Source organism: Hermetia illucens, chromosome 6 (assembly GCF_905115235.1).
Source record: "Hermetia illucens chromosome 6, iHerIll2.2.curated.20191125, whole genome shotgun sequence".
NCBI classification, from domain to species: domain Eukaryota; kingdom Metazoa; phylum Arthropoda; class Insecta; order Diptera; family Stratiomyidae; genus Hermetia; species Hermetia illucens.
In genome coordinates this window covers 1,140,334-1,153,131 of record NC_051854.1, presented here as the reverse complement: position 1 = coordinate 1,153,131, position 12,798 = coordinate 1,140,334, and the positions used below count along the sequence as shown (strand labels likewise).

General features: G+C 42.6%; 2 protein-coding genes across 3 annotated transcripts; both read left to right on the top strand.

Moving 5' to 3' along the window:
• Positions 1-3,430: 3,430 nt before the first annotated feature.
• LOC119658604 (probable rRNA-processing protein EBP2 homolog) lies at positions 3,431-4,619 on the top strand. The gene is made up of 3 exons (XM_038066079.1): positions 3,431-3,566; positions 3,625-3,708; positions 3,765-4,619. Exons 1-3 carry the CDS (start codon positions 3,507-3,509, stop codon positions 4,560-4,562), a joined length of 942 nt encoding a protein of 313 aa, XP_037922007.1. The 5' UTR covers positions 3,431-3,506; the 3' UTR covers positions 4,563-4,619.
• Positions 4,620-4,814: 195 nt separating this feature from the next.
• LOC119658599 (protein zwilch) lies at positions 4,815-11,077 on the top strand. Of its 2 annotated transcripts, none has more exons than XM_038066069.1 (9): positions 4,815-5,015; positions 5,068-5,774; positions 5,835-6,007; positions 9,672-9,745; positions 9,866-10,065; positions 10,137-10,432; positions 10,519-10,645; positions 10,729-10,856; positions 10,925-11,077. In XM_038066069.1, the coding sequence occupies exons 1-9, from the start codon at positions 4,878-4,880 to the stop codon at positions 10,987-10,989; spliced, it is 1,908 nt and encodes a 635-aa protein (XP_037921997.1). In that variant the 5' UTR covers positions 4,815-4,877; the 3' UTR covers positions 10,990-11,077. The 2 variants fall into 2 exon arrangements, with proteins under 2 accessions (XP_037921997.1, XP_037921996.1); XM_038066068.1 differs by having other exon boundaries at positions 10,729-10,860.
• The last annotated feature ends 1,721 nt before the right edge of the window (positions 11,078-12,798 follow it).

Here is a 12,798-nt window from a genome sequence, read left to right as displayed (position 1 = left end):
AGTGTTCGATATTCCTTCTAGCCCGTTCGTTCGATAATCTCTTCATTTCGCATATACAACGACAGAGTTATCCTGATAAAAACACACCTTCGTAGGCATGTGGTTCTGTGATATCCTTCGTTGACCTTCAAGAACACGGTGCAAAAGCTCATGGTAAGGCCATGATAACAACACCAAGCTGTTAGCTTATTGCATGCCCTACCAAAGTTCAAAGCTCGCATTAATTCACTAGGTGCACTTGATCGAGCCCATCAGGATTTTTTGCTTCCCAGGAATATGGATTTTAGCATGTTCGTACTTCTTCCGTAAATTGTCCTTGCACAAAAATTTATTTCATATAATTTCGCCTGCTCGAAATAATATGACAAACGGTTCCAGACTGGATGAGGACGCCGATGGGGAGGTGTTCAATTTGTAGTCCGACGAGATACCCTTGCGAGAGTCCAATATTCTGTGCGTAAATGCACTTAATTACCCTATCTCAAAAAAAGCTATCAATCGATATCCTGCAACTCTGGTTCTATGGATGCTGCTTCAGAAATAGAATCAATCCCCTGGTGAAAGAGAAGGGGGTAGATTCCACCTGCACCAAGTACAGTTCAAATCATTTATCTTATTCAATGTTACAACCAAAATCGCGAGTATGCATTCATCCTTAGTATTGTTCAGAAATGTTTCATTCAACAGGATCTCGCCACTCTTTTGAGTTTTAGAGCTTAGAAAATCGGTGCCTAAAAGAGTTTCCAGGGTTTCCTTTTCACTTTTAGTCAGTATCCCAACGGAATTAGCCGGATCTTAGAAAAACAGTCCTCTGGAACCACATTCATTCTGGAAGTGTAAAAGATCTGGCAGCCATTACCTCGTTGAGAGCAGCTATAGGTCGACAAAGGAATGTTAGAATACTAGATATAGCTAGTGGAATCGAAATGTGACATAGGTACGGCGGAAGATATGTCGACTATTCAATAGAATAAATAGACAAGATGATGGGAACAATATAACCACACACAGTGTAATAAGGTGGTCAGGGAAACCAAGCATAAATCACCAAATACCTCCGATCATAGCAAATTAGAAACGGTGTAAACGGCAGAGAAGGATCCTCTTCCTGGTTGATATTAATCAATTGCTTCTTCTTTTTCTTTGACCTTTGTCCCGTTCACAAGCAGGGTTGTCTCGTCGTGATCGGTTTCGCCGTTCTAATTTATCAAAAGCATGATCTGGATACAATCACGAGGCTTTCAAATTCCCATCTAGCGTATCAAGCCGCCGTTGGAAGATATTAATCAATTACCTTTTTATGTTTTCCAAGGTTAGTTGAGGCAAGGCAAGGCAATCTTCCCAGCCATTGTCTTCAAGCACATGCAAACTTTCATTATCGATTCAAGTCATAAAGGTCACACCGTCTTCCCTATGCCGTTTCGTTACTTGGTTTTGTTTTCTTATTGTGAGCCTTTAATTTGGCGAGCAATTTTTCTGGACCGTCAACATCTAAAATGTTGAGAAAAGCGCAATCTACGGGACATCAAACCATCAGTTTCAAAGCCATACGTCGCCAGGAGCCGATAGGATTAAATCCGAACTGGTTAAATATGAAGGCAACCAAAAACACTCAACTAATACTCAAGGGCTGAGACAGCAAATCAATGCCTGACGATTGGAAGCAAGGCATTATCTACCATATACACAAAAAGGGAGATATGACGCAGTGCAGGAATTATAGAGATACCACGTTGTTGACTATCATCTATAAGATATTCTCCACTATCTTGTTAGACCTGATAGCCCTAAGTTGCCAGAACATTATTGGTCCATACCAAACAAGCTTCACCCCAGACAAATCGACAACACATCACATTTTCTCTCTGCAGTAAGCGATGGAAATGGAATATGGCCATAAGTTTAATCGACTTTAATCGCCTATGATAGCATAGCCAGGGTAAAACTGCACACGACCATGAGAGAATTCGGTATCCCGACGAAATTGATAAGACTGACTAAGCTGACTCTGACCAAAGTGCGAGGCCAGATAAAAGTAGCAGGATCGCCCTCGAGACCATATAACATCAACAACAATCTAAAACAGAGGATCCCCTATCATGCATCCTCTTTAACTTGGCTCTGGAAAAAGTGATCCGTGATGCTGAGATAAATACGAGGGGGCACGATCCTCTTTAAGTCCACCCAACTACTGATCTATGCTGATCATGTCGGCATCGGGAAGAATGAACCGAGACGTATAAACTGCCTTCATCCAGATTGAGCAGCGATTTTTGGCTGCACATTAATGAAGGCAAGACGAAGTACCTGGTGGCAACGTCACCACCAAAAACCAAAGAACCAACAACGTCAAATGGCACTGGTCAAATAAAAACAATAAAGATAGGCAAGGAGGCAGACCCTGCCTATGATGGAACGATGACGTAGGCCAGGACGACAGACAGCTTTTAGGGATATCGAATTGGTGGACCTCGGCGTAAAACCGGGATGTCTGGAGCTCCTTATTAAGGCGGACCGGTTACCGGTCTTTGATGATAATGATGGCGAAGGCAAGGACGCCAGACAGCTTTTAGAGTTATCAAATTGGTGGACGTCGACGCAAAACCGATATGTTTGGACTTCCTTACTAAGGTAGGCAGATGCCAGTTTTTGCGCCCTTAATGATGATGATTATTAAATAAGACTCATTTGTGCAAATAGCTGCTCGTGAACTAAGGTCTAGTGAAAGGGTCATACTTTCACTCTTCAGAATATCAGTCCCTCTTTCTCGGTGCTCGCTTTTCATTTGGTCATCTCCCGGACATTTTCATGCCTCGGTCGTTTGAAGGGAGTGTGGAACAATCAGCCGACAGTGTTTTTGATTCCTATCTCCCGTTCTCAATTGGCTCAGAATTCCGTTGCTAGCCTCAGGGTTGGGCGAGAGATAGGATCGCTGTTAAATAGATTTCTCTCCCTCCCTAGCTCCTCCTCTTTCATGTCACGAGCTCCAGTTTCCATAGAATTTAGAAACCGATTGATTTTAAGAAGGATGACTACTTCAACGTATTAAGCAACGGCAACGCAGTAGGAAATTAGTATAAAAAGTATTTTTGAGTTTCGAAGATCTACACGAATCTAGCTTAAATAATTTATTTCTAGAAATTGAAAGCGGCAAGTATCAGATCTATAAGGACAAATGGCAAGAAAAGTGTTAAAATAAGAGCTTTTCTTTCCCCGAAATACTATAGAATATACCGTTGCTGATTTGAATAAGCAAACCTAAAATAAGTCATGCAGAATTTCCTAGATAAATCTCAAATTACTTTTGGTTTTTCTAAATATCTTCCCAATACGATCAATCTTTCAAAAATTAACAAAAAATCGATTACCGAACGCAGCGCGTTGATTAAAAACCTCTCCCAATACTAGTATCTCATTGAACACATTTGACATTTCTACTTGCACGTGTTTACGTTTATCTGTCACCGCGACGGTTTTAACCGTGCTGAGTAAAGAAATTTACAAAAATGATGGATTTCGAGATGAGAAGCAGCGATTCCGAAGGCTACGATGAATCGGATGAAGAGGTACTTTATTCCTTGCAAAGTGAGCCTAAGGATTCCACTGAATCTCTATTTTTTCTAGTTACAAGAGGCGTTCGCGCGTGGTGACTTGAAACCGGGTCTCAACATAGAACTCGTGAAAGAAAAAATCGACGTTAACGACATTGTGAGTTTGCTTTGCATGAAAAAGAGTTTAGTTGATAACATTCCATTAATTTGCAGCCTCGCATTCTTGCAAAACACGAGGAAATCGAGCTGAAGTTGCCGTGGATCGAACGTCTGGACATGTACAATGACTTGGCACCGCTAGCACCAGAGCTCGCTCTCCAACTAGAAAGGCACGAGCAAAAGCGTGCAAACCAGTTCAAAGGCAACGCAAAAATCCCATACGTCCGGCCCGAAGAAGATCCCGTCCTCAATGATTTCAAGCGCGAAATGCTATTTCATCGCCAAGCGCAGGCCGCCGTCGTGGAAGGTATCCGCCGCCTCCACGAACTCAACATTCCCACCAAGCGACCGGACGACTACTTCGCCGAAATGGCTAAAACCGACGAGCATATGCAGAAAGTCCGCGCCAACCTAATGGCCAAGGAGCAAGGCCAGGCAAAATCCGAGCGAATTCGACAGATCCGGGAGCAACGGAAAATGGGCAAAATGCTCGCGAAACAAACCAAGGTGCAACGCGAAATGGAAAAGAAGGAAATGCTCGATCAACTCAAGAAGTTCCGAAAGGGCAAATTGAAGAATCTAGACTTCCTGGAGGATACAAAGGCCAATGCAAAGGCGTCAGCTGCGTCAAAGAAAAAATCAGCCGCGAAGAGGAAAGCTCGCGACCAACATTACGGTTTTGGTGGCAAGAAACGTGGCTTGAAACGGAACACGAAGGCTTCGTCGGCGGGATTGGAGCGGAACACAAAAGGATTGTTAGGCAATAAGGGAGGACGAAAAGGAGGCGCAGCGGCGAAACGGCCGGGCAAGGCACGCCGGCAGAAGAACAAAGCGAAGGCCAAAGGGAAATAGTCTTTTTTTGTAATGTTTGACTATAAGCTAAGGATTAAATATATATTTTTGAATGAAGTTCTCGGTGTTTTTGCTCCTTTGTTGATTTGAGTTTGGCAGAGGCAGTGTTGGTTACATTCGGTCATTATCGCAGCTTAAACACAAACCATCAGTCCAGCTGCAGTTCATGCAAACTATGGTGCCACCTAGCGCCAATGGCTGGAACGTCGTACTGGTTCCAAAAATTGACAGTTCTCACTGTTTTCAAAACAACCGTTTTTAGGGAAAGTTCTTAAGAAGTTTGACCAGCCAGTAAGCGATTTCCTTAGATTTGCAATGACCAAAAACTCAGCAGACTTGTGTGCCTACTTGAAACGTGAGAACCCGAGCTGTTGTGTTCTCCACAATGCGAACATTTCTTACATTAATTCATTGGAGGATTCATCTCAAACGAGAATATTCCTCTGCAACGAGGTATGTAGACCAATATAAATTCGTGAGCGAAAACAATGAAGGCATCTTTCAGGAGATATCTTCTGAAAATGTGCTTAGCCCAAGAGCTGTGCCAACAACTGTCGAGGAGCGAATAGAGAACTTGGACCTAACTGGATCCCCCCTCAAAGATGAATGTGATGTCGATATGATCGACGATATCGACGGCCTGGACCTTACAGAAGGAACTCCCTGGTCCGAAGCAGAGGAATCCTACAGGGGAGTGCCTGTGAGCAAATGTCGTAAGGTTCTAAATGACCCAAGTGTGCAGGCTCATCGAGGTTGCCCCGACACTTCCCTGTGGATTCTCTGCGATGCTGCCGACACAGACAAGACTGTTCTTCAAATGTTCGAGTTAAGCGAAAAATACAATAGTCGCGGAATAGTCGTTTATCGTGGCATCGTACCTGCAGCTGGAATCGACGTACAGAGCCTGGCAAAACAGCATTTAAGGAAGATCTACGGTCGTTCCCAGTTCGACACTAAAATCGACTCATTTTTCTTAATTCGCGCTGGGATGATCCTAAAATTAACATCAACAACCAGTTCACCTACCCCTATCTTAGACGATTTCCGCAATAGCGAAACGTTGCTGTACCAAACAGTGCGCCTGGCTGACGTTGAATCAAATACTTCAGAACTCTATTGGCAGCTAATTCTGCTGGCGGTTATAATGGAGGACATTATTCACTACAAAGAGCAAGCGGACGACAGCAAGGAGCCAAAATTCGGTTGCGGAAAGTAGGAAAAAATTGTATGATTTAGGAAGGGATCAAATCAGTAAAAAAAAATATTTCGCAGTGGGATCACGTTGAATGAGCTACGAGAGCAGGTGTCGCAAGTCCTCACGGATTTGTCGGCCTTTGATAGCAGCGATTTGGTGGATAACACTTGTGAGCTGGAAGCTGTTGTGAAGAGGGCTAAGAACAGGAACAATATTGATGTCACGGACAAATTGTGGGAAATATTGAAGAGTAAGTATCTGAAAAAATATGATTTAATAAATGGGGGTGGAAAAGGCGCCCCTTAGCCAGGGTGAAGCAATGGGTAGGATACGTGGAAAATCCAGGAAACCTACCCTCCTTTACTAATAGATAAAGTTTATGAGGAAAGATTCTCAGGCTTTTTGTTTGGGTTTCGGTGACTATGAACTTCCGTGTTTTCCTCTAATCGAGGACCAATTGTTTTCGATGCGCTGACCATAGTTGAGACTGATTCTAGCAACGAGCTTGAAAATTCTATTCGTAATTTTAGCCGAACTTGGAGCCTTTTTGTGGCTTCTCATTGATATAGTATTAAGCTCCGAGAAAGTAGTTGAAAAGACGTTTGCCCACGCACCTTGTTCATCCCTTACGATGCGCCTGGGCCTTAGTTCAGCTTTCTGTAACATTTTCATTTATTGCTCCCCATAGTTTGCTTAAAACAAATCCAACGATTCATCTGCTTTCAGCTAAGGTTCGTCTGTCAATAGTTTAGTTGTTTATTGGGAAGCTAAGCTAAGATTTCATGCCACGGCGTTAACGTGATCTACATCTTAGAGATCAATATGGACGGGAGTACAATAGTAATAATCGTTGGCGCAACAATCCACATTGGATGGCCTTGAAGTGTGTTAGAGCACTTCATTCAATACAAGGGGCAATGTGTCAGCATTGCGCTCACCCGAGATTATTACCCTGATTTGACTCAGGTACTCATTTACAGCTCCATCGGCTGGTATCCGACAAATTATGATACAAATCCCACTGCCACCAGTGAGAATAGAACCGCGACCTTCCGTACGACAGCCTTGTGCTGTAACCACTCAGTTATCCGGACACACTGGAGTACAACCGCTCATAAGTTACTAGCGCAGTGGCGCTACAGAGATAAAAGCTGATCTAGTGCCCATCAGTGTACAGTACCGGAACAGGGACCCAACTTCATAGCACTCATCAGGTTCTTGATCAAAGCCGAGGAGATGGTTTTATCTAAATTCGGTGTTTAGAGGTAAAGTTAAGTACTGGAAGACTTCTCGGCAAGCGACCATCGATACATCGCATTCGAAGTGGTTGGCGTCACCTCTCGGTATTCACCAGCTCGCACACCTCCTGTACGTGGAACGTCGCGAAGATGGGCACTGAAATTTTTTATGGAAGCTCTTGAAGTAGGTTCAGCCGCGTTGAAGGGAACATATGGGGGTGGTGACACAAGCTGACACTGTTGTAGATTCAACTATGAACCCGTTTTGATGAACGGCGGAAATTGCCGGGTCCCCCTCGAAGTGTCATAAACTTCACCGCTTGACACAATGCCTAAACGACCGCAAACGGCCACTATTAAAAAGTACAAATCAACCAAAAGGAGAGCCCGCAGTGCAATAGACAGAAGCAAAGTTCTCTGCTGGAAGGACCTAATCGACAAGGTGTATGGGGGCTCATCGGGGCTCGGTTATAAACTGGTGATTCGAAAAATCAGGGTTGAAATCTCACTGGTGCCAGAGAGATTTTTGTCGTGGCTCAGTGTCGGATACCGATCGACTCAGCAGTGAATGAGTACCTGAGTTTAATCAAGATGATAATCACGGAAGAGCGTAATGGTGACCACATTGCCTCCTACAGTGTATCGTTACGGCCTTGAATGAAGTCGCACTGACGATTTTATTAAATGGACCGTATTGTACGGGTATCTAGCACATCCCGTACGGGTTAATGGCAGCAGCGTGAAAGGTGCCAAGGATTTTCTATAAAAGAGAAGAGGCAGTTCTCTCTACGAAAAACAGGAAAGCGCAAGGACCCTATTATATAACCGCACAGGTATACAAAGTGGTGTTCCAAAATCGGTCAGACCTACTGCCTGAAGGAGGGCTGGAAGATGGCGAGGCCTATGCTGATCGGTAAAGGGAAAAGAGACCTTGGCCTGCCATCTGCATACCGGCCAATTTATATGCTCGACAATGTCCAAAAAGAGCCGGAAAAGCTCACTAAGAGTGAAAAGCTCACTAAGAGTGAAATTATTGCTAGAGATGTATCTCCAAGTCAGTTCGGTTTCGGAGCAGGAAGATCCACAATAGAATCTGTCATGAAAGGTAGTGGATGCGGTTCAGCAAACGGAGGCACGCTTGATGCCAGAAATGCCTTTAATTCCGTAAGATGGAAAGAAATTCTAGCCACATCAAACAATATATTCCGCGAGCCGAGCTACCTCTTACTGATATTAAGAGATTATCTGAGAAACCGTTCCCGCTTAATGAGACGCTAGAGGTTCAGAGGAGCATGGAGATAACGACTGAGGTAGCGCAGGGATCCATTATAGGACCTCTGGAACGCTTCTTACGATAGTTTGCTAAAACTCGACATGCCGGCCGCATTAGTGAACAGATGCAAACCAGAATTCACATATTGATGCGACGAATCAGTGTATTACTGTTCTTGGTTTAAACCTAGCCCTGGAATAAACCGAAGTAATCATCCTGACTGAAATGGGAATCCCGACCCTGCGTCCCATATCGATCGGTGAGTCAATAATAAAGTCAAACCCAATAGTTAAGTACCTCGAATTGACGCTCGACTCAAAGATGAACTTTTTAGAGCAAATCAAAGCAGCAGCAGGCATAACTACAGCTGGAGTTTCGGCCTTAGAGCGACGTCTTCTAGTGAGTGTAGCGCAGTCTATTCTGCTGCAGCGCATTCAGCTCTGAGTTTTCAGTCTTGCCTGCACAAGATTAGTGAGTGAGTCTGTGTTTTGGATTGAGGTTGTGGACTACACCGATCATACCTTTTTTCTTGTGAAAGGTGGAATGAGATTCGTTAACAACTTTATTTAAACACATGGGAGCTCTCCAGATAACATTGTCGAGGAGATGTTAAGGAGTGCTGATAGGTGTTGGTCATTACTTTCGGGTTCTCCTTGATAGAAGATAGAGCTCGACCGGTGGAGAGACCGGATGGGGCTCCTTGAACTAACAGTTCTCTCCGTCCTCCCTTTGGTGAAAGGAATTCCCTATCTTCAAAGCTCCTCAAGGCGAAAGAGATGGAGGGATAGCATGAGATAATGCGAGAAACCGTTCCAGGCTAGTTCTCTGGCGACGGGGAGATGTTTGGTTGGTAGTCCGTGGCGTATCGTTGTGGGAGTCCAACACTTTGTGCTTAAAAGCAGTCAGCTACCCCAACTGCCAGGCGTTGTTTTACTTCGGTCCTTGTAGCGGGATGACTCCAATTGACCACATGTTTAACAACTTCCAGATTGTAATTCTTTTGGAAACCCCTCATATAGGTGCGCTCGTTAATACTGTTCGTAAGCAAGCGAAAATGACTTTTTACAAAGTGGCTATTTTCCTGCATTCCTCTACTAACTTATTCTTGATTCAGCTTCGTTTTCCGGAACTCTTAGCAGAGTTCAAGGATATTATTTATCCTTAACCTTCCAGTTTCCATCTGCCAAGGACCGCCTATGGTAGCAAAGAAGCACATCAAGCACTATCATGACAATTTTCAATTCGAAAAGAAATCAATAATCTTCATTCGCTAATTCCTTTGAGACGCAGGCAAACAAACGAAGAAAAGCCTACTTCTCGGCCTTGCCTATTATAAAAATATCAACGTACCAACACACCTAGCAACTCACGTGTAATGCTATTCATTTCTATTTTCATTTCAGATTGTGGCTCATATAAAGACTTGAAAGCAGGATTTAACATTGTCTTCCAGTGTGCAGCCAAGTGTAACATTGTGGTAATTATCTAATTCACTTATTTACACTCCGCCAGCCACTTTACCAAAGCAATTTAAATTTAAAATAGAGAAATAATGCTAAACATGCTTTCACATACACGAATACCTATTCCTATCTAGAATCCACCGACAAACAACAATCGTCTTGCAGAAATCATACGTGAAGTGTCGGAACGTCGCTTGGCTATTCCATGCCTAACTGGCTCAGAACCTCTTGAATTGCTTCTTGAAATTGGATTAGAAAAACTCACAAAAGACTATGAGTATATTTTCAGCGAAAGCAAAATATGTAGCGTAGATGACTTAGGAATCAACAAAAGGTTAGATTTATGGTTTTTAATGTATTCATGCTTATTACAAAGTACTAACCATTTTATTATTATTTAAAAAGTCCTAGCAAAGAAACGGGGGTCAATGTTATAGCTGGCGGTGATACTCCTCTGAGAGTTCGTAAATCCTTACATGGCGCTATGCAAGCCGCAGCAATAGTACCGATTAATACTCAACAACGAATGACACTACTGCATACAAACAGCTTAACAAATGATGAAGAGAGCGATCTTATTGGTTTCCAAAATAGCAAATTCAGCAGAAAAGAAATTGAATACAAAATATCACGATTGGCACATGTTCATTTAGCCCTGGAGCATCTTTTACAGATTCAAGTCCATTTGAATTTGGAAAATGGTAAGATTGACGGTTTTTGGAATGTTTCCTCACTGCCATCATATGATACTGACCTAATCTTTATATTCCCACTCTTACCGCTGCAGTCGATGATCGCCTATATAAGCAGCTCCTGAATCGTCCAATGCAGGCATTCGATACTTTCAGAAATGCTCGTAGTGATCGGATAGAAATTCCAATCGAAACAGACAGTATTGTTGCTAAATTGGCAAGGTAAGCTTCACTAATAGATAAGTTTGAGCAAATTAAAGTCTGATTAAGTATTTCTTCTACACTGATTTGACTCTATCTTACAGTAAAGATCCTCACGCTCGTCGTATCGTCATGACTTCAAAAAATACCTTTAAGGAAGTCCAAACAACGTATTACTATAATATAGAGAATATATTCCCACCAGCAACATTTAAAGGCATTGATCAGGATGGTAGGTGACTTGTCGCAATTTCGAAAGAGATTTTTCCAATATATTCGGTTCTTTTCCTTCTTTTATAGTACTCAAAAAGGAAACTACATATCATTCTTGGGAGTATTCGAAATTTATGACGCGGCGAAGTTAGTTTCGTTCATGGAATTTCATTATTGTTCTGCTTGTTTATTTTACAAATTCAGATATATTGTACTTTTGTTTTGAATTATAAATTATTTTCCTAACATTTGTTTAGCTGCATTTCTGTTTTGACAAAACAGCGAAAATAAATTTAGCCTCGTTGAATGACATTGAAATCGCCTCTGCTGTCGACAGAAACAACGCTTCCGCTTGTTATTCTACTCATTAATGCAACAGTGCGTAACCAGTCACCCTTAAAATTATGTTTTTGTCTCCTTCTACAAATCTATACCCATTTGACGAAGCTCCATGACTCAGTGGGAAAGTATTTAGATATCACCAGCATAGTTGAGGTGTGTGAAGAAGGGTAGCATCCGTAGAAGAATTCAACCCTGGAGGACCCGGCTTTCCACCCCAAGTTCCTCTGAAATTTTACCTTGATGTAAAGATCATGCCCCTCCATCGCACACCCAAGGTCTTGTTAAACTTCACCTTGGCATTCAGATAGCCCATTACGACCACAATATCCTCCTTAGGAAGCCTCCGCTGTACCGCACACTGAACTTAACTGGTGTAGTTGCTCATAGAAAACATCCTCCCCTCTATATTAGAAATCTATGTTAGTGCCTACCACTGCATGACTGCGATACTCTTAACCTGAACTGGAATCTCGCAGTTACGAACTTTCCAGGGTATTAAAGCATATCGCAGCTAGAATGAGAAGAATATTCCACAAACTCCCATCTTACTTTGCTTACGCCCAGAATGTTCAGCATATATCGCCAGAATTCCCGTTCAAACTGAAAGCCCTCGATCCTGCTTCGAGGGGTGTATGCATACTGTAGAAACTAATCAAAAACAATCTTCGATAGTCAAAAGTCATTGCCCTATCCGAGGCATTGTTGAATGTCGATAACAAGAAAGTTCCGAAATTTGTAGGTCGCTAGCCTACAAATGCTACCCCTTTTAGTCGCCATTAATAACAAACAGAGAATGCTTTTAATGTATTTTTAATCCCCAGTTCAATGGGCAAATATGACAAAATAATTCAAGAAACAAGTCGAAAACCAGTAGCTCCGCGCTTGAGGTATGAAAATCTTATTATTTCTTATGTAAGAATATTTGAGTAGACACTTATATGCAGTTCGTAATATCTATCCATTTAGTATTCGCTTTACTGTAATACTGACATTTGAAGCCACAAGGAGCAAAAGAAAGAGAAATTTGACTTATTATAACTTTGTTAGTAATTGTGCAATTTTCACCAAACACAGTATCGTGCTCTTCATTATAGCCTATATTACTGTTTATGTCATCATTTTAGGATGAACTTAAGGGGGTTACAGTAGGCTGTCTTTCTTATGCCAAAAGTACTAACTTTAGAATCAGTTAATTTTGTGCTTCAAAGAGCGGCCAGAGTGCCCCCCCCCCCCCCCTATTCTCCTGGGAAACTCAGAAGGCTATCCCGGTCCCCATGGTACCAGGTAACCTCTAGTGATGCTTTCTGGCCGAAACCACTTTAGATGAGTCCCCGTGCACTCTGGTTTGATCGCCCAAGTTCTTGGAGCATTTGCTTGTTGCAGCACGACCAGCAAGTTAATGTCAATACAGTGTTTTTCGGTGCCACCTAGTGGAGATTCCTCTCGGCCGCTTGGTGTTAATTCGATCGATAGAGTTGCTGCCCATTCTACCTCCTGGCCACCTCAGAATGCCACAGAACAATCGTTTGTTTTCAAGTCAGATAACAAACCCCACTACACTTTCTTCTTGGCACGAGAGTAGTTATCGTATAATGTCCTACGTCGACACTATATGCCTC

Coding starts and splice junctions, on each gene's coding strand:
- LOC119658599 (XM_038066068.1), top strand. CDS start 4,878: ATGACCAAAAACTCAGCAGACTTGTGTGCCTACTTGAAACGTGAGAAC. Junction 5,016..5,067: donor GAATATTCCTCTGCAACGAG/GTATGTAGACCA, acceptor GGCATCTTTCAG/GAGATATCTTCTGAAAATGT. Junction 10,433..10,518: donor CCATTTGAATTTGGAAAATG/GTAAGATTGACG, acceptor TTACCGCTGCAG/TCGATGATCGCCTATATAAG.
- LOC119658604 (XM_038066079.1), top strand. CDS start 3,507: ATGATGGATTTCGAGATGAGAAGCAGCGATTCCGAAGGCTACGATGAA. Junction 3,567..3,624: donor ACGATGAATCGGATGAAGAG/GTACTTTATTCC, acceptor TATTTTTTCTAG/TTACAAGAGGCGTTCGCGCG. Junction 3,709..3,764: donor AAATCGACGTTAACGACATT/GTGAGTTTGCTT, acceptor ATTAATTTGCAG/CCTCGCATTCTTGCAAAACA.